This window comes from Passer montanus, unplaced genomic scaffold, assembly GCF_014805655.1.
Source record: "Passer montanus isolate IOZ18808 unplaced genomic scaffold, ASM1480565v1 scaffold45, whole genome shotgun sequence".
NCBI lineage: Eukaryota > Metazoa > Chordata > Aves > Passeriformes > Passeridae > Passer > Passer montanus.
In genome coordinates this window covers 2520124-2544118 of record NW_024369373.1, presented here as the reverse complement: position 1 = coordinate 2544118, position 23995 = coordinate 2520124, and the positions used below count along the sequence as shown (strand labels likewise).

Genomic DNA, 23995 nt, shown 5'->3' with positions numbered 1-23995 from the left:
TCCCTTTGCTCTGTCCTCCTCCTGGTCCATGTATCCTGGACTTTTATGGCACTTCAATATGGAAAATCCTCATCATTATGGCCAGAGCTGCCACTTCCGCTTTCTGTTTTCCCCTTCTTCACTTTCCAACATGAAACACACATGAGCTTCTCACATGCAGTTCAACACAAATTACATGAAATTTCTTTTCTTTCTCAAATACACTCTGTCAGAAAGAACAATGGGCAAAATGTTCCTATAGACAAAGAACATTGCAATGAACTGTCTTCAAAGTCTGTAGAGAAAAGGTTTATTTCACCCAAGCTCCCTTTAGGAAACAAGACAAAAACCCCACGTTTACTCTTTCACCTTTACCCCTTTCTCTGTCAGATAAATCATCAGTATTTTTACACCAGTGTTTTTCAGCTTCAAATTAGCAACATGAACTCTCTGTCAAACAAAAGGAACAAAACCCACAGGAATCAATGGGCACTCTCATATCACACTATTAGTGGGCAATTAGCAAAGAGAAACAGAAGGAAGACCATGATCAGACTTTCACTAAGTAAACAAAGCTGATCTGTAAAATAGATTTATAAATAAATGTAGTTAAAAGTATCAATAGGAATTGTGTGTGCCATTTGGTCTTTCATTCACTAAGCACATTGATCTTTGCAAACATGATTCTGACTAATGAGCTGTGTTAAGTGGCTCTTGGTTTCTTATTTTGTTGCTTTGTGAAAGATTGGGACTCACAGAAGCTGATTAAAGAAACAAAAGCTTCAGTGCTTCTGCACTCCGATATCAACTTCTCAACCTAATCTCTGGAACAATTCTCAATTTATTTATTTACTTAAGGGCTACAAATCCTATTTAAGAGCTTGCCTGAAGTAGGTTGTGTCATCTCATTGGAAGAAGTACCATGGATGCAGAGTTCCCAAACAGGGGAGCTCACTACAAAGTACTCTTTCAAAATACTCTGTAAAGTACCAACAAAGGCTGCACCACTTCCAACCATTCATTAATTCAAACAGTGCATAGTTTACTTGTTCTAAGAAACAAACATTATGTCAAGGTGCAGAAACAATTGCTTCAGCTTTGCTTGGACCTTCCACTGAAAACATGTGTGGTTTAATTTTACCAATTTAATTGGATACATCCAGGTACTGAAAAATAAGTAAAATTATTCTATCTAATTCATCCTTCAAAAGAGCTCACAACATAACATTTTCTTCCAAAAACAGGGGCATGTACCAGTTTCAAGACTGAGTATCAACAATGGTTCTTACAACAAATCATGTAATTCACTGTAAAATAGGCACCTTTTTTCCAAAAGTTTTCTAGGTAATTTGTATATCATGCTCAACAAAATTTATATTTTAAAAAAGTCTTTTGCTGCTAGGCAGAACAGAGGCATTATTTAAAAGTAAGGCGAATCCAGCAGACACACAGAGAAGCAGCTCCATCAGTGGACAAACCAGTGTATGTTTTGATATCAAATCTTCTGAATTCTGACTTGTTCTGGGCTTTCAGCAGTTTGATGGAAAATAAACACCTTTTATAGGCTAACAAGGCAACCTGGTCACACGATACACACTGAATTGCCTGAGGAAGTTACACTTTTCTTCACTTCAGTGTCAGCTTTGCTTCAACCTCAATAGTCATAATGTGACTTTACTTTTGTACCAGAGAAAATGGAAGAACTTCAGCATATATTTCTGGCAGCACTTCTCTTCAAAAATCACTCAGCACACATTGATTGTACTCAACAAAAATCAAGGGGAAGCTTTGTAAATCCCTGGAAATGTTCCATTCTGAATTTCTAAAGCCTCTTGTTTTGGGTATGATGAACAAATTGTCTTACAACAGTCTACACTGTACATATGGTTGGCAGGGAGGATTTGTAATCTTCTCAGCTGAAGACAGTAGCTTCATCCTTTTAGCTCCAATAAAAATACTAGAACTCCAATTGTTCCTTGATAGGAAATTCCCAATTTCAAGCCACATCTGTTTAAAATATCTCTTTCCTAATCCATTTAAGAAGTGTTATCATAACACTACAAAAAGTGATGGAGAAACTAATTTAGTGTTTTGCAATGAGAAAAAACCAAAAAATCTCTACAAAACCCATGATATGAAAGAGAAACTGCTGAACACAAGAAAATAAATGCAGCTCAGTACAAAGGGGGGAACACAGCTGCCCTGAACACATAGTACCTCACACACATCAATTCCTCATTACATAACAATCATAAAAGTGCCAGAGCAAAGACTTGCCACAGTAGTTTTCTTTTAGGCGTCAAAAATTAAGTTAGGTTGTGAGCAATGTATGGTATTTATTTTTCACACTGTTTGCCTTGCTGGGAATGAATATGTATTAGATGCATTTATTTTGTCACCATTTCACAAACCACTGGACATTGGTGATGGAACACAAGTATTCTGTCAGCTTGCAGTGAATATCCCTGTGCAGCTGCAGCTGTCCAGCCACAGCACAGCCCTCACTTCTCGGAGGCTTTGTGAGCATTTATTATCCTCTGCCGCTTCTCCCGGTTTCTGCGCCTGTTTTCTTCATACTGGAAGACAGGTAAGAAAATTAATAGATCAGCTGTTATCATTAAACAGAAATGTCAAATTTAAAACTGTAGAAGCATTTTGTACCCAGGAACAGAAACAATACATTTGACTGATGAGTTAGAAATACAGCTCTTGTTAATATCTAGATATAGGTTCATTTTTACTTTGAAATTAACATTTTTATTTTGAAATTAACATTTTTTCCATTAAAATACAGGTTTCTAAGTTTCAGGTTATTAAGCTAAAGAGCATTAGAACATTCTAATAATGAATATTCAGTTAATCTTAAGGAGGAATTTAATTATACAGTGATCTAACATAAGACAGCGACACTTCACACATGAACTAGGGAAAAGAAGTTGCACTGGTGCTATTCTAGAGCACAGGTCAGGCTCTTTTCCTCTTGCAGGATACTGATTAATGTGTATCTGCCTCCTGAAAAATGAATTTGTCATCACAGGCTTGGTCTATTTTTGGTCCTGGTCATTAACTATACGCACAGCTAAAGCAGGATACCAAGATGAAAGGAACAAAGACAAATTTGGGTTGAATGAGGATAAGGCATGTGGGGACTTCTAATGGTTTAAACAACAACCACAGAGGCAGGATTCCAGTGTAAAATGGAATCAAGAAAGCCTTCACAGGTAAGATAAAAGTATAAGATCACCATGCTTTCAAGTACACCCCCGCACCAGCAGAAGCTTGAAGAGCCTTTCTTTCATTGCAAACAAAAAGGAAACACTTTCATGGCTCAAATAAATGAAAAATTAAAAATCAATGCATCATTTGATATGTATTTCATGAGAAGAAAATTAATTTTGGCCTTATGTTAGAGCATATATTTGTTCAATATTTTAAAAATTGGTATCAAGAATAAAACCCAAGTAAGCCACAAATATTCAATTCTCTATATAATGTAATAAACTACTAAAGAAATTGATTTTGCAAAGGATTTGCAGTTTTTCATTCATTATACTGATTGGTCTATAACTGAAATAATGACCCAAAACATTACTTAACATTTACAGAATGCTTAACTTTTTCCCTTGCCAATATTTAATTTTTCAATAACCCATCCATGTTTTTATGTAGAATGAGAACAATAGATCTTTAAAAGCTACATCTGTACCTATTCAATACTGGTGAACAACCTTTCAGGGGCTTCCTAGTAATGGCATATCAATATAAGCACATTTTAAGAAGGCAGACAAATATAATCATCAAGAACTCCTTTAATCTAAAGGCTTCAGTGGAAGAAAAAATAAGAATAATGAAATTATGTGGAAAGAAACTTTTTAGTATGGTGCAATTTATTAGAAAGCACAGTTTAAAGTTAAAAGCTGTATGAAATGTTAATTTATATGTTCTGTCATGCAGGTACAACCACCATAAATATAAAGAACACTCTTCTGAAAATGTGCCTATTAAAACAGTTAATCCTGTCTTCATTCCTTCATATCTGCAGACATTTTCATTTAGGGCAACTCACCAACTCATAAAGTAGTTTCAGTCAGTGTACTGACTTCAGCTTTAAGTGTTACTTATGCAGAGATGACCATTATTGCTTTATATTAAATTCTGTGCAAATACCACAACTAAAAAAAACTAAGAAAAAAGTCAGAAGCAATCTGTGAAGTGTCAGTTCCTATCTGCAATATTTGTTTCATTAAAATGTGTTTGCCTATTTTTGTATATCAAAAAATACAGCACACCATTTGTTAATGCCAGATTTTACTTGACAAATTTATTTTGAAAAGTTTAGATTTGGTCTCAAGTGCCCACAGCAGAACGTGCTCACATTTATTGCTTCATACTACTTAGTAAAAAGCAACTCTAGTTCTCTCCCATTTTTTACTAAGCATTTAACTCACAATATTTATAATTCATTGCTTACCTCTTTTTTTAAGCACTTCCTCATCTCACGGTCAATATCATTGCAATGGCCAAAAAACTTCAAAACATTGTGCTGATGAGTTAAGGAGAAAAAAATTACAATTCAAAGGTTTCTTCCTCTGAAGCTCTAAATTTATTTACATTCATTTGCATTTTTTAACATATCCTGGTCTTTTCCTTTCCCTTTCTTGTGAAAAGTGGTGTCTGGTAACTTTTTTCCCCAAGCAGGCAGTTTAAGCTACTCCTGAAGCTCACGAGAGCCACCCCTGCCTGGCTGAAAGCTGAAGGCACTCACCATGCACAACCAGACTAAAGGAGGACACCTAAGCTGAAACTATTCTTTAAATGCAGAACATGCATTTTATTGATCTGGAAGTCAGTCTCACAACTCTCACTCACACTAGGTTAAATAACATACAAAAAATGAATATTCTGAACTCCAGGTTGTGATACAGAGGCAATGTCCTCCTGCATTAGTTTTCATTATTTCTTTGTGACCTAGAGAGGTAAAGGATTCATTCTCCATGACCCCAGTACATGAAGAATGTGCTGTTGGTCCAGAAGATGCAGGCACTAGGCTTAACTGACTGGAACATTTGAACCAGTATAAAAAAATATCTCTGGCTCTTGAGGTTAAATAAGATGCATTTACCATCTTCATGGGCTTTTAGCAGATATTTGCAGCTACACAATGAATGGAGACAACTCAGCCAATCTTACAATTAGGGAATTTAAACAAAAAAGACCAAGAATAAAACAGATGCAAATGAAGTCCCTTCCACATTTTAGAGGGAAATTTATGTGTAGTTCCACAGCTGACCAGCAGCTGGATGGATTCATACAACTGATCCATGAACACTGTTAAGGATTCAAACAATGAACAAGATCTCAGCCAATGGAACACAGCTGAAGTAGGAGTGGGTTAATAAAGTTTATGACAAACACTTTACTACAGCAGTGCTATAATTAGCTTGTTTATACCTCTGTGATTTATAAAGGGCATCAGATGACTGAAGCAGTTGCACGGAACAAGTGGTCACTTTACTGCACACTGATCTTGCTTTTACAACATTTTCATTCCAGATAATACAGATTTAATTTTGTATTCTGCTTGCATAACTGCATGTTAAATTTCAAGGTGAACACACACATTTCAAGCTAACTCCACTCTGAGCAGTGCATACAGTGGGTTTAATCTATGTTTATTTAGCCAGATTCCTAAAATGTCAACTTCTTGGCTGAGATTATAAGGGAAACAAAGAACCAGATTTTCAAAAATAGCTATTACACATATTACAGTGATACAACTGCAAGACAATACACACTTCTTCAAACTGCTACCTATAAAAATTTGTCTATTTATAGAACATTCTTGGCACCAGAGTGGAATTATTAAAAAAAGAAGTGACATCAAATAGGAATCCTATTAACCTCTCCTCACTTGATACAAAACTTGATATACAGGACAGGTTCTAGATTAGGGACAAAGTAAATCAAATTGACTGTTGTGAAAATGGACACCCAATTAAAAAAATAATGCTTTTCATCCCTCAGGAATGGCGATTTAAAATGCAGATTAAGGTTCTTAGGACATTTTGGCATTTTAAGAAAACAGCAAGTAGTCACCAATAACTCATTAATATCACTGGCTTCAGATTTCAGTGAGTTCAATTTAAAAGAATATTTCAGTACATTCCCATTGAATTTCAAATGAAAATGTATTGCTCCCTTTCAACTGGGTGTGAAAAGTCATCCTCACCCTTTCTGTTCTGAAACTGCCAGCACAAACATCCTCTCCCAGCTGAGCACAAGACTGACAAGAGTAATTCCTCTTCATGCAAAGATCAACTTCAAACAAGACCAAGAGAATGTAATTCTGTGCATGACTATTATTGCTGCTCCCAGTGCCTTCCTAAGTCAGATTGACAACAGATTCCTTTGACTCACTTGCTGCCAAGGAGCTCAAGTGCACCCTTTAGTTCCAGCTCTCAAGGCAGTCTAATAAGCTACATCACACAAGTCCATGATACTTCTATCTTCACATTCATTTAAAACAAAAAACAAACCAAACCACACACAAAAAGCCAGCCAACCATTCACTACTTGCAAGCAATAAATCAATACTGCTGCATTTCTACTCAAAGCACAGAAAGCCTCCCTATGTATGCAGGACAAATTTGAATGTATTTTCTTTCCTAATTGGATTTATATTCACAATTATGAAAAAATAATTACAACACTTTCACTTTATATTGCTTACATGCTGCCTACTCCCCTAACTGAGGGTCATTTGGCAATCCTTTTGCTACCACAGTAGTTAATGTACATGTAGTCTTCTCACTCAATTCTAGCTACAGAACATTTACCTACATTATAACATTAAAGTTGTTGCAAAGAAAAAATCAACTAAAAAATGAAAGGAAAAAAATGTCTACAATCTCTCAAACTACTTAAAGCATTTTTAGGCAAATTAAGATTTCTGAACTTGGAAGAAAAGTGTAACTCCTACATTTAATTCAACTTTTAAAGCTTGGAGCACAGGAGCTCCACAAGAGCAGTGGAATGGGAAGTACCACCCATGAGATGGTATCAACAGCCTGCAGTGTGCTGATGTTTGAAGATGCTGCACTCCAAGTGCCAACAAAACAAATCACATGTTGCTGAAGAAAACCAGTACAATATACTCCCTGCAAATGAATTTTAGTATTAAAACTCTGCTCCCTTCATTGCTGTAATTTAAAAATCATAACAAAGTGTGGTGTTGAAAATATTTTTTAATATGTTTCTTTAGCTATGTTAAAATCTTGCAAAAACGTTGTTACCCATCTTTCAGATAAAATACCTTCTCTCAGATTTTGTGAATTATCAGCCTTGTTTCTCATCCTGCAATGGCTTTTGAAAAGAAAAAATTACAATTCTGTTCAAAAACAGTAAACCTAACATTTGTATTGTCTTAGAATCCAACTGCATTAGAAAAAAGGATCTACATCACAACTAAACATGGAGGTGAAAATATTGTAGATTGCATGTAGTGGTGTAAATCAAGAGCTTTCACATTCATAGTGAATATTTAAATATATTTTTATCTCAGTAAAAACAATGAAATGAACTTTTTTATGCACTAATACCATAGGATTATCTCTGCAGAACTTCTATTTAGAATACACTGGGAAAATAATTAACAATATTGCAACAATGCTGCAGAAAGCTTTCAATGCAGAGGCCAAATCTTCTACATCTAGAGATGCAGAAAATGTAGACAAAGCAAATTTATAAAAAGGATTTTAAACAAGTGAAATTGCTTCCATAATCTTGAAGCAATGAAGAGCCTGGAGAAGCCTGAAGACAGCTTAGCATTTCACATCCTTGAGTGGGTACCCATTAAGAAGATGGAATCAAGCAGTAATTCCCAATTAGCTCTCCAAGCACTGCACATCAGGCATGTGGCTGTTGGGATCCCCATCAACATCTGCTTCCAACCACACTGAAGCATCTGCCCCAGGGACAGCTGGAATATGGAAATGCTGTGAGCATACACAAAGAGGGCATCTGAAGCTGATTATTGTTTTTGAAGGGTACACAGTACTAAAAGATGCAGAAGTTATTCCAGTTCTTAAAAAAGGTCCTTAAATGTTAAGCTGTAGCACAGAAAATTTTAAGGTATGTTTTATTTCCTAAATAAATTGCTGGCATGATTTTACATACAGTCATCAGACAGCTCTTCAGTGAAAACACACCAGCTATATTTCATGGCTCTTCTGCCTAGAGGAGGGTTTTCTCTCCAAGATCATGTAATATCACCACTAATTTATCTGACACTCATTTCCCCAACCCACCCACTCTTTTCTCTGCTCAACACTTCTTACCTCCTTGTGGCACTTCTTGAGCAGACTGATAATTAGGTTACACTCTTCAGTGTGCAGATGAGGAGACAGGTCTGGATGCATCTTTAGTTAGGGATGATTTTAGTAGCACAAGGACAAGAATATGAGAAAATTTCCACCTGCCAAAATTAAAACAGTGTCACTAGCAAGTCTGATTTAACATGTAAGATGTTATCACTGTGTTATTTTAACAATATTTGAGATCAAAATGCAGTTTAATGTGTATAATATATATTACATGGTTACAGTCATTAAACCCAGCACATGTCTGATCTTCCACACAACCCAAGTGTTAACAGTCAAGCAGAAGTTTATAATAATCCTGGCTATCACGGACATAAAAGCACAGCTGAGATTTTAATTTTCAGGGACTCTCTAGCAGCATTAATCTTTCTTGAACTCCAGATTATCTTTTCACCTTCTTACTTCAATTTTCTGTTTTCTTACTTTAAAAAGTTAAGTGTATGTGATTTTCTTTCTACCTTTTACAAAGATTACAACAGGTAGCACGAAGCTATTGCACTACAGCACTCTGAGAACTGGCATCATTTTTAGCTATCTACAGTTTTTTAAAAATCCTAATCCAGACATTGGTGGTGCTTTAAAAATCGGTACTTAATCACTTCATCAAAACAGTACTGATATTTTTTTTAAATCACTAAGAACTGAAATGTCCCTTCTTGCAGCTCCACGTTGTTGCCTCTTGCTCTTTTTCACTGCTCCTTTGAAAAGCAATGGGATTGCTCTCCTGCATGAATCCTCCCCTCCATCGCACAGTGGAATCAAGCACTCAGGTTTCCTTCATGTTTTCCCTCTGAAACACTGAAGGGGACATCCCTTCCTGCAGGGTTCTGGGGGGAGGGAGCAAGTTCTTTAGTTGAAATTGATTGAAAGCATCATGTGACAGTGGCTGAAGGAAGATGACATCTTTGTTCAGGAAGGGGAGGAGAAAAGTCCAGTTCATACCAGGACAAATGGGCTCATCTTGGTAAAATTTTATTTTAATGGCCCATACTACCATTGAATTAGAGAGATGGTCAGAGTTTACTATTGCAAAAATCCCAAAATTCAGCTGCAGCGCTGATAGTTGCAATCTCCACTGCTATTCCTAGAATGCTCAAGGAATATATTCAGCTTAAAGAGCCACATATACTCATATATCCAGTACTTCCCGTTATGTGTTCAGCTTCACAAGAGTTAGATTCCCACAAGCAAACTTAATTTTAAAAATCCCAACATTTAAAAGCCACTTGAGAACCATGAGAATATGTTCCACATAGTGCCATAGTGATTTTTTTCCAAAAACCTTCCCCCATACTATCTGGAAGTCTAATATTACACTACACTCACTCCTAGCACAGAAGTTGTTGGAAGCTGTACAAGTTGCTTAAGCATTCTTTCCAACAAATTAACAAATGAACCTTTAGAAATATGACAGCAGGAGCACGACTGTAACAGCAAAGTGATTAAGAACCCTGCTGTGTTATTGCCACCAGTTTTTGATTGCATGCCACACAAAGTCAATATGTTTTAAATTTATCAGTAGAGTTTTTTTGATAGCTCTGGAGTTAGCATTCCCCTGAGAGGGTGACCAGCTCCATGGCTGTGTGATACTTTAACATGTGTGAACCCAGATGATTATTAAAGCTCTTCATCATTCAGCCTCTGCCTCCTAAAACTGTCATCTGAGCTGGCAGTCTCAGGAGAAAAGCAGAGCAGTGTCCTGATGAACCTGGGAATGCACATCAGCACAGGCCAGCACGTCAGACGGAGCATTTCAAGGAAAGACTCATTATTTCCAAACTAAGAACAGTAATCACTGCCATGGATTGCAAAAGGATTCTCAAACCATGGATGAAAGCCACCAATGCCACCACCAGAGGTGATGGTGCACTTTTTTAGTTAGAAGCCTTCTAACAACTCTAAGGGATTTTCCAATGGCCCCTCCAGTAGAAGAGATGCTACAAATCAAAGGTCTAAACTGTCACACCAGTTCACAGATCAATACTCCTGAAATTTTCAAGTAACATTCAATATTAGAATGTTTCAAGTTCTAGCACTCAGTTCTTGGAGCATGTGATGGACTAAGTAACAAAAGATCTTTCTGAGCCTCCCCGGAGGCTTTAAGCACTTCTGAAGTCAGGACAGAGCAGTGTTCCCAGTGCTCAATATTAAACTGATGTTTAGATTAGACACTGGTCTATAAATGAGCAGGGAAGGCTGAAATCTTTTTGCTGGAGGGGAATGACTCTGACAAACAAAAGAGTTTCAAGAGAAACAATTTGTGTGAAGAAAGGACATTGGTTTCCTTAGTTCCTTTTTAATAACATTCTAGTGGAAAACAAGAATTGCAAGTTGCCATCTGACCAGAATCTAAGCACAAATTGATAGGATTTTACACGGCTCAAAGGTAGCTCAAAGGGAATTGATACATAAACGAATACTGGGAAAACAAAACAGAACAAAAAATCACAGGAAAAAATCGTGAATAAGCAATATAAATTGCTCGGAGGAAGCTACTAACAGAAATATGGGGTAAAGAATGCCAAGATAAACACACCATTTCTGTACAAGAACTACTGGAAGTGAAGTAAAAGAACAATATTTTAAAAATATAGGAGTTGCTTTACAACTGCAAAATGCTAAGCAAGTGTTAATATCTGAAGTGAATATTTGGAGAGAAGTTAAGAAATTATCTCTACATAATGGCACTGACATATTTCACTGGTTTGCACAGAAATGTTCTGCTCTTAAATGTGTTTGATATGAGATTCAGTGCAATTTTTTCTTTTTGATAAAAACTACATGACACAGTTATCTCAATAATTTTGTTAAAATACCTTAAAATAAACTTTTCTATAAACTATTAGTCTCTGAACATAGAAGAAATGGATAAAGATAATTAATCTTTAAACTTCCTAAACCAGTTTCTAGATCTATGTTATCCTCCTGGGAAAAAATAATTAAGAAATTGTCTCATTCCAGTATCATATCCTGCCTGGTTTCTCCTTAAGTAGGAAAATATAGGATATTCTAACTGTATTGTTTCCAACATAAACCAGACTTTTTTTCAAAAGCCTAAAGCTGAAAATTCTCTGATAATGATACTGAACTTCCAATGCTAATATTTCTGTTTAGAAAAATAATGAGATAATTCCTTGTGTAAGCAATCTTGGGAGACTAAGCATCTCAAATTTTCTAAAAGCAATCAACAGAAATTATCAAGATGTGATACTCATCCCTAATCTGAAAATTGATCTATACATGTGTTCAATACATTAAATATTTGTTATTAATTGCAAAAGGAACCTACAGAATTCAAATAAAACTGCAGACACTCAGGAAGCAGACAGAAACCAAAAGCTGACCCAAAAAAGCAGGGAAGAACACTGTGGGCATTTCATATTTGACATCAAAATTTAGGATCAAATGCTCATTTCTCTCCACGTGCCAATTTCTCCTCCTGATTTCCTCACATTTCCTGCATGGAGAAACAAAGGGTTCAGCACATTCTCACTTCTTCCCAAAATCAACTATGAGGTCAGCATGTCAGGAATCCAGGGAACTTCCTTTCTTTTTTCAGAAACTCCCATAAATATGAACTAACCAGTTCCCTGATGCAGAAGGAAAACTGAATTAGATTCCTCCAGTTTTGCTGCTTAGCCCAAAGCTTCATCTTTCCATGCCTGAGGGGCAACAATGAAGGGAAGGTTTAGATCTAGGTAAATGTTTCCATAAGATGCCTTTTCCATATTTAATTAAAACACGTTAGAAGACTATTTTTTAAATCAAGTTTTACTATTTTTCCATTTGAAAAGAATACAATCATTTTTAAAACTTTCTAAGGTCAATGGTAAAAAAAACCACATGAATTCACACACTGCTCAGAAAAATAACCTCTTAAAGCAAAATGCAAATCCTTGTTTAGCAACCGTGATGATGAAAAATTACACGTGAGCACCTCCACTGCTAACGTGAAGCTCTTCACCAGAACAGCGACCTGTGCACAGCGCCACAGCGCACAAAGATTTGCTGCCAACACTCGAAGAACGCCCACGAGGCGGCAGCAGGAGCGGCCAAACCGCGGCAGGGACGGGAGCAAACCCAAACCCGCGGCTCCTCCGAAGCCGCTCCGCTCCCCACGTTTAACGTTTCTTTTTGCAGTTAATGTCACTGTCTAACCTGAGTAATGTGAAATATTCGGAGTTTCGCATTCTCGGTTACACAGTATTGTTGTGTTTGGTGTTTGGAAAAAAAAAATATTTACAGTCTCAACAAGTTTTTGTTTACTCAAATCCGGTTTTCTCTAAGATTGTAGCAATTTTTAGCATAAGAAATTCAGCTCCACACCTAAAAGGCTGGTGTTTGCCTTAAGGTATCATTCGTGCCACTTCAGCAGAACTCCTGCATTCCCAGTGTTCTTTCTACACAAAGAATTTTGACAAAAGTTTTGAATACTCAGAGATCAGTGAAAGGAGAAATCACAGTTGATGCACATCACTTCAAAAGCCAAGGGAACTCAAAACTCAGGACTTTGTTTCTACCTTTCAGTAATATCATTATCATCTTCCAGACCAGGATATTCAAGTGTCACTCTATCCTCCTGTCCTTTAGGCTATGATTAAGCACACTGAGAATGATCCCAAACTTTCCAGCATCTTCAAGAAATTTTAAAATCCACTTTAATAAACCAAGCTTAGCTAAGTCTTACAAAATTTACTCATGACCTTTTGAACTTCAGTCTCTAAAACTATGCACTCGTTTTTCAACATTACTTATTAGAATGGGGGAAAATAATTTAGAAACATATCTATGAAGACAAGAAAGGAAACAGAAAAAGGGTCAATTATGTCTACTTTGAGATCTTTTTAATTACACAGGATGTATTTTCTTTCCCTGAACCTAAAAAACAATATTTTTTTCAATACCAATGAGTAAGGTTCATATTGCTTTTTCTTTTTACATGACTGCTTTCTGCCAACAATTCAACCTCCCTCACAGCAGCAGAATGAGCTCACCTGCTTTTAGTACCTGGTGAAACTACATCATACCTGATTTCATACTTAGCAAAACAAATTAAGAAGGTGTTAATCCTATGGAACAGAGCAGGTGGAACACCAACTTGAATACTAATTTCTACAATTTTATTTAAGGTTTCAGTTGGTGACTGAGTAAAGCACTAGAAGATATTTTCACTTCCTGGCAATTATTTGCAGACATATTCACACAAGAAACGTCAGCAGAGTTGTGGCACAAATAGTGGGATATATTGCAGAATACACAGTTAAGAATTACCAGATCCAGACAGCCTAAAACTAAAGCACTGCCCCGTGGAAGGTCTCTGCCTGTGGCAGTGGGTCGGAACAAGATCATCTTTGAAGTCCCTTCCAACCCAACTCACTCCACAATTACTTAAGGACAAGGTGCTGTCACCAAATTCCTTTTTGCCAGCTGCTCTTGTACTTCAGCTGCATCCACCAGACCAGGCTTCATCCCATCTCCTCTCCATTTCATTAATTTCCCAAGAAGAATTCTATGAATTCTCACTGTAAAACAGCTTTTCCCCTTCAGAGAGAAAGCGAGCAAGTGGACACGTTTGCATGTTGGAAAAGACCGGCTCTGACCCCTGTAGCAAACCGCTCCCGTGACGAAAGGCGAGTAGCGCTCGGCAGCAAGCAAACACTGCTCGGCAGCACGGTTCTGCCACGGGGCGAGGGGCCGCGGCAGCTGCTGTTACCCGGTTCAGGCAGGCGGGTGCCACTGAACCAGCCCCGCAGCTCCTCACTGCTCCCGGAGGCCTTAAAGAAGCGACGGGACACGCACAGACACAGGGAAAGCAGCTTACGGCAGCCCCAACGGAGAGACCGCGACCCCCCTCAGACCTGCCCTTCCAGAGCCCTCCGGGCGCTCCGGAGGGCGTTACGCGGTGAGCGGAGGGTCCCAGAAGGCGGACCCGAGCTCGGCTCGGCACGGCCCTCCCCAAAGCCAGGCGGTTGGAACGGAATACAGCAGAAGGGGAGAGCGTTTCGCTATACACCCACTTTTCCCTGAGTTTTTCCCTTTCCCCTCAGCTCTGCCCGAGGCCGCCCCTCACTCACCCCAGCGCGGGGCGGACGCAGAAACTCGGCCGGCCCCGGCCGGAAGCCGCCTCAGAGCGAAGAGCGCGCACGGCGCCGGCGCCGGAGCGGGGCGGGGCTGCAGGCGGGGAGCCCTGTGATTGGATGGCCGGGGCACGGCGCGGGGTCTGATTGGTCGGTTCGAAAGGCGGGAGCGGGAGCGGCGTGAGGCGGCCGGGCCGGGCCAGGTCAGATCAGATCAGATCAGATCAGATTCAGATCCAAATCCGGTCCCGGTCCGGTCGGTCTCTCGGTCGGTCTCTCGGTCGGTCACGGGGTTCTGCGCGCTCGTGCCTGCTCTCCGAGGGCTCCGGACACTCATCGGACCGGACAGACAGCAACAGCCCTGGGCGGCACCCAGCGCCCCATCCGTCTGCTCGCACCAGGCCTCGGTCAGTAAGGGACACTTCTGAGGGCGTGACGAGACTTGGTTTGTTCAGCTTGCAGAACAGGAGACTGAGGGGGGACTCATGGCGGTGTACAGCTTTCTCCTGAGGGGAACTGGAGGGGCAGGCAGTGATGACTGACGACCAGTGACAGGATCCCAGGGAATGGCATGGAGCTGTCTCAGAGGAGGATTTGACTGGATCTAAGGAAAAGATTTTTCATACATTGGGGAGTGGGCCACTAGAACAATCAGAGGAGGATTTGACTGGATCTAAGGAAAAGATTTTTCATACAGTGGGGAGTGGGCCACTAGAACAGGCTCCTCAGGGCAGTGGTCACATGGTCACAGCACCAAGCCTGACAGAGCCCAAGAAGTGTTTGGACGACACACTCGGGCACCTGGTGGAATTTTCTGCACAGGGCTGGGAGTTGCACTCTGATCCTTCTGGATCCTTTCCAACTCAGGATATTCTGTGGTTCGGTGTCTGTGTAAGTTATTGCGTGTATTTTAACTTACCACTGTCTATGTCTGTAGTAGTGCTGCACTCAGGACTGCCATCAATGTCAGCCAGTTGTGCCGAGGTGCAGCTCTGTACACCTTTGAAGGGAGCAAGTCCCCCAAGCCTGCCTGTGGCTTGGTCTGACTTTCTTTAACCTTTCAGCTTTCCAGGTGGTTCCACCATGGATGAAACTGTGGCTGAATTCATCCGAAGGACTGTGCTGAAAATCCCAAGGCATGAAATCAAGATGATGCTGCAGAAATGGGGCTTTCTCTCTGATGCACAGCTGAAGACTCTAAATTTCCAGCAGATTAAGGACAACATCTCTCAAGAAGTTGTTCAACTCTGTGAGGTAAATCCTCTCCTTCAAAAAATGTCATTAACATATAGGATACATGAGAAGCATAATGAAAAAAACCTGAAACATTAATCTTTGGCCTCAAAAGGTACTTTGTAGTGTGGAAAATGTAAAGCTGAGCTGGTAACACCATTGGTTTTGTCTGATCTATTGGAGTGTAGAACAGCCCTATACTAAGTATGCAAATATATGTTTTGAGATCTAAGTTATATTTGGTAGACAAAAGCTCGGTATGTTAAACCTTTCTTTCTAATTGCTTGTACATCACTGTAAGGATTACATTCCTCTTGCTGCCTCTGCATTTAAACCTTGCTGAAATCATTTTTGTTATTGATTTCTCAAAACCTGGCACCCAGTGTGGTGCCTTTGAAGAGAGTGTTTGTGCTGTGGGCTTCAATGCAATATCCTTTGAACTACCAATACTGAGATTATTTTTCACTTGACAAACAGTGTGATCAGGCCTTCTGGACCTGTAGTTCATCATGCACTCCTGTTCTTTCTAGGAAAATTCTGCAGACATAAAGGAAGCAGCAGCTCTAGACATAGTTTGTAAGTAAAAAGTGAATTAAAATTATTTTTTTTTTGATGAGTAAGTTAGTAATGCTCTTAATTATATAGTGATGACCCTTTTGGGGTGCAGATGCATTTGAGGTAAGCATATCATATTTTAGATGAATCTTATTGGCCTCTTTTACACAAAGCTCAAGATCAACAAATGTATATAACTCATAACTCCAATATCAATTCACAACTTGTTTAGACAATAGTTTAAATCTCAAGGTTTTTTCTAACAGTCTGCATGTCTTACATTGGGCAGTTTAGGTAAAACCTTTCCTTAAACATTGAACCCCAGGGATGCCCTTTATTAGCCACTCACCAAATTAAGAAAGAACTTTACATCTCTTTTAATAAAAAACCCTATTTCGCTTTAATGATTGCTATGAGTGATAGTTGAAGAATGTTAATATGTTCTATTGCATTATCAGAAGTCATATTTTTGAAGTAACCTGTCTATAAAAGTATTGTAAAATTCTTTGTTCCTTTACTTCCTGTTTGACAATACATTACGTTATTGAGCAATTCCTGTTTTTCCTAGACAACCACATCTACCAAAACAAAAGAATGTGGAGTGTTTACCAGATGAAAAAAACAGGTAAAATGTCTTTCCTTGCTGTAATCCCACAATTCTCAGCAGCTGAGTGCTGTGCTGCCTCATATCCTACATGATAACCACTATCCTACATTTTAATGTAGTCTCATCTGGATTTTTTCTGTAGAGAGATTTTTAACATTTTACTGCAGCCTAGTGTGGATTTTTCAATGGAGATAATCTTTAATGTTTTTTAGAATATTTTCCATTTCCATTGCTTCTCAAGCAATTAGTAATTACTAATTAAATATTAATATTTTCTCTGTATAACAATAATATGGGTCAGAATTAAAATACAGCTTTTTGTATAAGGTTATGCAACTTTCTTTTTTTCTGCTTAATTTTACTTCAGCAAAACTAAAAACATCTCTAAACTACTTGTAAACACAAATCTCATTTCTGGTTGGGTTTTTTTGTCTCATGTAACAGGAGAAGAATTGGAATGTTTTGACATAACAGATTTCAAAAAAAAGTTTAAAAGAAGACTTCGATCAGCCCTGAAAAATGTAAGAATAAATCCATTCTAAATTTGCTTCATGGCTCTGGTGTCAATATGTTGTTTTCATAACTGTTCCTCACAGTTTGAGTCAAGAATTAAATGGAATTATTCATTTGGGGGTGATAGGAACTGCATGTGAAATAGGAAAAATGTATTGCATACCTGGTTGAGCAACTCACAATTGTGCTGGAAGGAAATAAAATGCAAGTTTGTGTTAAAATGTGACTGGCTTCAAGAAAGGCAGCATGTTGGTGGTTTTTTATCAAATCTTTGCCTAGTTTGCAGGAGCCTTTAGTTGCTTTAGCTCACCAGCTTTATTTGGGCAAGGGAATAGAAAACACCTCTGGCTGCTCACCTGTGTCACTCCATGACACCCAGTGGGTTCCCACTCATAGCAGGAGAGGGCAACAAATCCAAATCACCCTCACAGCCACTCAGCTGCAGTTCACATCACTCTCTTATTATAAAGTTTTGCAATATTTTGGGGTTTCTGTTGGTTTGTTTTGTTGGTTTTTTTTAAGTCAACCTACTTGAGTCAAGGTAAAAAGAAGTAAACAAGGAGCAAATCAACAAGAATAGAAAAGGGAATGTTTAGATGTTTGATTGTGTAGTCTTGAGCAGTGATAAATATTATATTCAGGTCTAAAATCACAAGTTGATCAAAAGTTTAGTTTCTCCAAAAATGGACACATTGGAATTATTGCCACTAGCCCTCCTTCCAAACAGACATCTTTGTGTTGCTTTCCCAAAAGAGAGATCAGTGCTTTTGTAATAAGCTATTTTCTATTTTCAACCTTCAGAAAAAAATGTATATTGACAGGAAGAAAAGCAATATTAAAGTTTGAAAGGTATTTTTTCTTTTTATCCCAGTTTCTGAGGTTGTTGTTTTTCTGTGGAAATTTTATTTCAATACAATCCTTATGCCACTTAGTAGGTTTTTTTTCTTATTCAAGCAGTGGTACTAAATTATGTTTGGGTCTTGTGGACAGAGATGTTAAGAGATAAGAAAATATTTATGGATACCTAAATGTGTTGGTAAATCAAAACTTGTCTTTTTCTATAGGTCACCATCACCTTTAAGGAGTATGAGGATAATGCCATCTGGATTAGAGTTGCCTGGGGAACACCATATAAAAAACCAAACCAGTACAAACCCAGCTATGTTGTGTACCATTCACAGACTCCCTATGCCTTCATTTCTGCCTCAGTCCTGAAGAGCAACTTGCCTCTGCTCTGTCAGGTACAGATTCAAACTGCTCACACCCTGGCTTCCCCACAGTCATGTAGAGCTATAACTGGGTTAGCTTTTTAGAGGATTGGTAAAGACGCCTCACTTAAAAAAAAATATGGAGTTTAGCAAATTATGTTTTCTCCTTAGCTCATGATAAAAATGGGGCAAAACCCAAATCTTTGGATCGGTGCATTGTGAATAAATTCCGTTTATTAGGATTTTTACTGCTCCTGGATTTAATTTCTTAAACAAGTCTTGGGCAGTATTCCATTAAATTGTCTCACAGAAGTGGCAGAATATTAGATCAACACTGCTAACTTCAAGAACTAAGCATAAGAGCTCATCAGGGAATCATTTCTGTTTACTTGTGATAATCAGCTTTGGTAGTATTTTTCCCTCTATTTAGAAATTTCCTCAAATTTCTGTAGTAGTAGTAGTGACTCAAATATCTTATGAGTCGAAATTTCCTCAAATTTCTGTAGTAGTAGTAACTCAAATATCTTATGAGTGTGTTTATTTTTCAGCTGATAAGACTATGGAACTTAGCCTGTTAATACTGTGAATGCTTTTAAATATTAACCTAAGCTGTGTAACTATCTCTGCAATGTTTTTTCAGATAGGAAAATCCTAGTTAAAGGGCAGTTGCTTACCTTGGAACAAAAACATCACAGTGTCTATAAATGCTATGTTTTTTACATATTACAAACACAGCGATGATTAAGTCTGATGCTAAAACAATTTCAATTTTTATTTAAAGGCCCTGATTGTTGCTTCCAATTACCATGACATCCGTGAAATGGAGCTTCGAAGTCATTCTTTAAACTCCCTTAAAGATATTGTGTTTAAAAGATATAGCCAGGTGAGCCACTTCACAAGTAAATCCTAAGATAAGTCTTGCTTTTTGTTTCAGGCCTAGTTCTCACCCCTTAGCAAGGGGGAAAAATTCACCTTTTCCAAGAGACCATCAAGTTAAAATAATATTGAACTACTGAGGTCGACAGCCTTTCATGAAGGTAACATTGCAATGGGGATGTAATTATTTGGTATCCCATATACTCTTTATTATTGTAATTCCTGATGGCTAAACTCAGACTACAAATTATATGAACAATTCAGTCCTAAGCTTTTTTTATCATCCTTTCATTAGGCTTCCTAGAGCCATGAGTTGAAGGCTGTTGGAATGGGTGCTTAGTCTGCTCATCCATGCAAAACTTGTAAATAGGGAAATGTTCACAAATATCCTAAGACAGGCATTTTTTCCAAAATTAGGTTGGCTTTCAGACTTCTAGTAATGATCAGATTTTGGAAGATCATTCTTCCAGAATGAGAAATAAAAGGAAATATATTAAAGTTTTTTCAGCTAGATGTTCTAAAAGTAGAACTGAACCAAAATAATTTTTCCTCTCTCTCTGTGGAAGATCATTCTTCCAAAATGAGAAATAAAAGGAAATATATTAAAGTTCTTTTCAGCTAGAGGTTCTAAAAGAAGAACTTAACTAAAATAATTTTTCCCCCCTCTCTCTCTCTCTCTCCATTTAGAACTTCCAAACTCACACTCCAAAACCTCTGCAAGGAAGGAATGTAGAACCAGAAAATGGTATGTATAATTGAAATGTAAAGGCAGTTTAAATGTCATTCCTGCTAGCTTGTGAAATGAGATCGATAAAAGGAAATGTACATATGCTCCATTCCTGTTATGTTTTCCATCCCTGATGCCTTAATAGCAGCTGGCACTGGGAGAGGTCAGTGTTTCCTAGGAGTGGCACTGGACATGGAAACCAAATCCACTCAGTGCCCAGTATCTCACATTAGCTTGTGTTTTTCTCTTGGTAAGAACTGCAAATATAAGTGGTAGAGACAACGACCTTATCCAAAAAAAAGAGTGCAATGAATTCACTAAAACTATTATTTACAAATTTTCATTGGAATAATCTGATCAGCAAAACAGGATTGCACCAGCTGACAACATTGTCTTTCTTTTTCTTTTTCCTACTTTTTTCCCCTGCAGCAGATATAAGGATAGTTGAAGAAAACAGAAGTGAGAAAGAAAGAATCCACAGGCTGAACCAGGAAGTTTTTGGTAGTGGTCCCCAGCCAAAACTCGAATTTGCACAATACAGGGTAGGAAAAGCAACCAATTTTATTTGGGGTTTCTAATTTTAATGTAGTGGCAGTTAGATCAGATTTAAGAAATATTACGGGGTTTTTTAAAACTTTAGGGACGACATTTTAAAATAAATGGGTTAAAAGTCTCTGATTGAAATTTGGTCAGAGTTTTAGATTGTGTTTCAGTCTTTCAGCCTTGTGAACTCAGCATTTTGAGCTGTTTTTGTAACAAAGGTAGACTTAGACTGGCAGTGTGTTGGAGCATGAGAAGTAAGGGTTATTTTAAGTACATACAAAGCTTATGCTATGTATGACACCATAACTGACTTCTCAATGATGCACAGGTTTTATTGCATGAACAGATAAATTGAAAATTCTAAGAAATCCTTAATGTTTTACAGTATTGCTGAACAAGCTGCTTCGTGCTTTCAGCAGAAAACTCTGCCACATGGTGGCACCCTCAGATCTTACTACAACATTCCTCCAGCTGGAATCATGTTATCACTACAAATTGGAAACAGTCTTATTAAAAGTTTAAATGTAATAACATATAAATAAAGTATATTCATTGCTTGTACTTACTGGTTACATTTTGTGTTAACAGCTTGAGACGATGTTTAAAAGTGATCCTAAAATGGATGTTTTGGATAAAAAAGAGCCATTCAGATGTTTGGTCAAGTTTTCTAGTCCACATCTTTTAGAATCACTGAAATCCTTGGCACCAGCAGGTAAGTGTTCCAACTCTGTCAAATGGACTGAAATTCCAGAGTTTTAAATATTTTTGTCATCTTACATTCTGCTTGTATCTCGCATAAGGGAGCATCTTCATAGCTGGTTTAGAAAAAGAAATGTAGAAAAAAAATGTTAAAAATTTATGTCTTAACAATTTATTCTTTAAATTACTGGTTTGTACATGGATACTCAAGCTGTGGCTTTAGTTTTAGTGGTTTCATTTATTGTTTCAGTTTTATTAACAGTTATTAAAGGTAAGTTGTAGTTGAGTACAGCTGCAATTATCTGTCTCTCTCTCTCCCCAGGTATGGCTGATGCACCACTTTCACCACTCCTTACATGCATACCACATAAAGCTAGGAATTATTTTAAAATTAGAGAGAAAAAAGGTTTATATCCAGAAAGTTTTGTAAGCCCTTAAATTAAAACTGATTCTAGAGAAATATGCAGCTCATTTATTACTGGTATTAATCTAAATCATCATAAGGTTTTAAAAAATAAGTTATTATTTCTTAAGACCTTAGTTTTTTCCATTTTATGGCTCTGCTTGGATTATTTTCCCACAGCTGTCTTTAACAGAAGTTAGCCTGAACTAATAAAAAAAAAGCTAGTTGCAAAGTTTAAACAGAGATGATAGTTATTTTAAATTTGAATGTGATGACTGCTCTTAACTGTATCTTAATAGTATTTGTGAAGTTAATAAAGACACAGTAGTAGCTGTAGCTATTCAGTTTGCTATCATAGCTGGAGAAGGCTGCAATATTCCAGGCAGCCTTCCATGTTTTGGACAGAACACCTGCCCTGTGTGGGAACAATCCCTTCCAAACGGGTGGGGCTCCCTGGCTGCAGCTCAGGGATGTTTTTATCTAAGTAGATGAATTGCATGCTAAGACTATTTTGGGGCATAGGGGAGAATAGACTTTTGGAATGCAGATGTGAGTACAAAGCTTCCATCCAGCTTCAGGAGGAATCATTGATTCAGCTTCCAAAGTCTTTCTCACCAAGGGCAACAGCCAGTAAGAAATACTTGAAAATCTGCCTGTTGCTGTTAATGTCTTATAAAATTTTGTCTGGGAAGAATACAATGGAAGAGACAATATTTTCTTTTGAAGTTACATATTTTAGAATAACTCAGTATTTGATCCTTCTGAAATCCTTACCCACTGCCACTGGATTTTTGCTTGGGAACAAAGATTATGGAATCAAGATGGCAACAGTCACTAATGCAAACAGCTCTGCAATGGAATTCTTTAGAGCTGGTAAACATTGGCAATTGTATAGATATTTCCTGCTTTGTTTTTTGAGATTGATTTGATCTGAATATTCATTTAAAATGTACAAGTTTTCACTTTCAATTCTGTTATCTGGATTGTTTTGTGTGTACTTGGTGTATGTAGAATTCCAATATACTTTCAATATCTCAGTGTACAGAAGCAGCCCTATATCCAGAGGTTGTATGGGCATGTTTTTGGTTTTGGACTGTAAATAAATGTGTAAATTAAGTCTTCTCATGAAAGTTTGTTTGGCCTGACTTGAAAACATTACTTATCATATACAGATTTTTAGTTTGGTTTTCAGCATCTCTATAACTCACACATGAAAATAGGTTTAGGACTATCTGCTAGTGGTATGGATTTTAGGAATTCCACCTGTGTGCCTTATATGTTGATTTGACAAAGTACTTAACATAATGTTAGGATTGTGGAAGAACTCCAGGTTTGGTGTGATAGACATTAAGAGCTGGCTCTTAACATATTTCACCATACTTCCAGGATTCAGATCCATTAAGATTCCAGCATATATTTCACTCTGTGCAACTTGTTCTTCATAATGTGCTCTCCCAAATAACCTAAATGCCTGAGAGGGCAGGGATTTACCATAAAGTTCCCAAGTGCTCTAGAACACTGTGAGTACCTGGCCTACTGCCTCTTGTTTCTGGGAAAGGCAGCCTCCATCCCCTTTTTAGTATCTCTGATTTTCAGAGATGTTTTATCTCTAACTTCCTGCAGGCAGGGATATTCCAGGAACTATGCAGCATTTCCAGGCAAGGAGGTGAGCATTTATTAATTGGTCAGGAAACATCTGCAGCTCTGAGGTTCCTTCTTGCTGAGCAGGTGTCCCCATGGAGGAGGTCAGGAGAAGGGGGAATGTGGAGACCAGTCTTGTTTTTCCCATTCCAGTTGGTCTCTTCCAGCAATTTGGAAGTTCAGGGCTGGACTAGATGTGTTTAAAGATCCCTTTCAACCCAAACTATTCTGTGCTGAGCCCAGGCAGCAGAATGCCTGCAGCTGAGGGCACAGGGGCTGCAGGAGGAACACATCCTGGAGCTACACCTATGGCACAGCTTTACCCAAAAAATGGTGTTCATCTTTTCCCTTAACTTGAGCATAGCTCTAGGACAGCATAGCTGTGTGTTGTGTTGGTGATTCCAATATCAGAAAATCATAGAATATTCTGAGTTGGAAAGGAACCCACAGGGCTCGTCAAGTCCAGCTCCTGGCCGTGCACAGGACACCCAACACTCCCACCCTGTGACTTAGGGGTGTTTTCCAGGAGCTCCTGGAGCTCTCTCAGGCTGCTGCT

At 38.1% G+C, this 23995-nt stretch overlaps 2 protein-coding genes across 3 annotated transcripts; one reads left to right on the top strand and one right to left on the bottom strand.

Annotated features, from left to right (window-relative positions):
- Window positions 1-262: 262 nt before the first annotated feature.
- Window positions 263-14546, bottom strand: CMC2 (C-X9-C motif containing 2). The gene is made up of 4 exons (XM_039721237.1): window positions 14432-14546; window positions 8316-8452; window positions 4451-4522; window positions 263-2555 (listed from the first exon to the last, which is right to left on the bottom strand). Exons 2-4 carry the CDS (start codon window positions 8394-8396, stop codon window positions 2481-2483), a joined length of 228 nt encoding a protein of 75 aa, XP_039577171.1. The 5' UTR covers window positions 8397-8452; window positions 14432-14546; the 3' UTR covers window positions 263-2480.
- Window positions 14547-14706: 160 nt separating this feature from the next.
- CENPN (centromere protein N) lies at window positions 14707-22906 on the top strand. Of its 2 annotated transcripts, none has more exons than XM_039721255.1 (11): window positions 14707-14841; window positions 15507-15688; window positions 16198-16243; window positions 16791-16847; window positions 17274-17350; window positions 18407-18583; window positions 19332-19433; window positions 20114-20171; window positions 20583-20695; window positions 21285-21408; window positions 21718-22906. In XM_039721255.1, exons 2-11 carry the CDS (start codon window positions 15518-15520, stop codon window positions 21831-21833), a joined length of 1041 nt encoding a protein of 346 aa, XP_039577189.1. In that variant the 5' UTR covers window positions 14707-14841; window positions 15507-15517; the 3' UTR covers window positions 21834-22906. The 2 variants fall into 2 exon arrangements, with proteins under 2 accessions (XP_039577189.1, XP_039577188.1); XM_039721254.1 differs by having other exon boundaries at window positions 15499-15688.
- Window positions 22907-23995: the final 1089 nt, after the last annotated feature.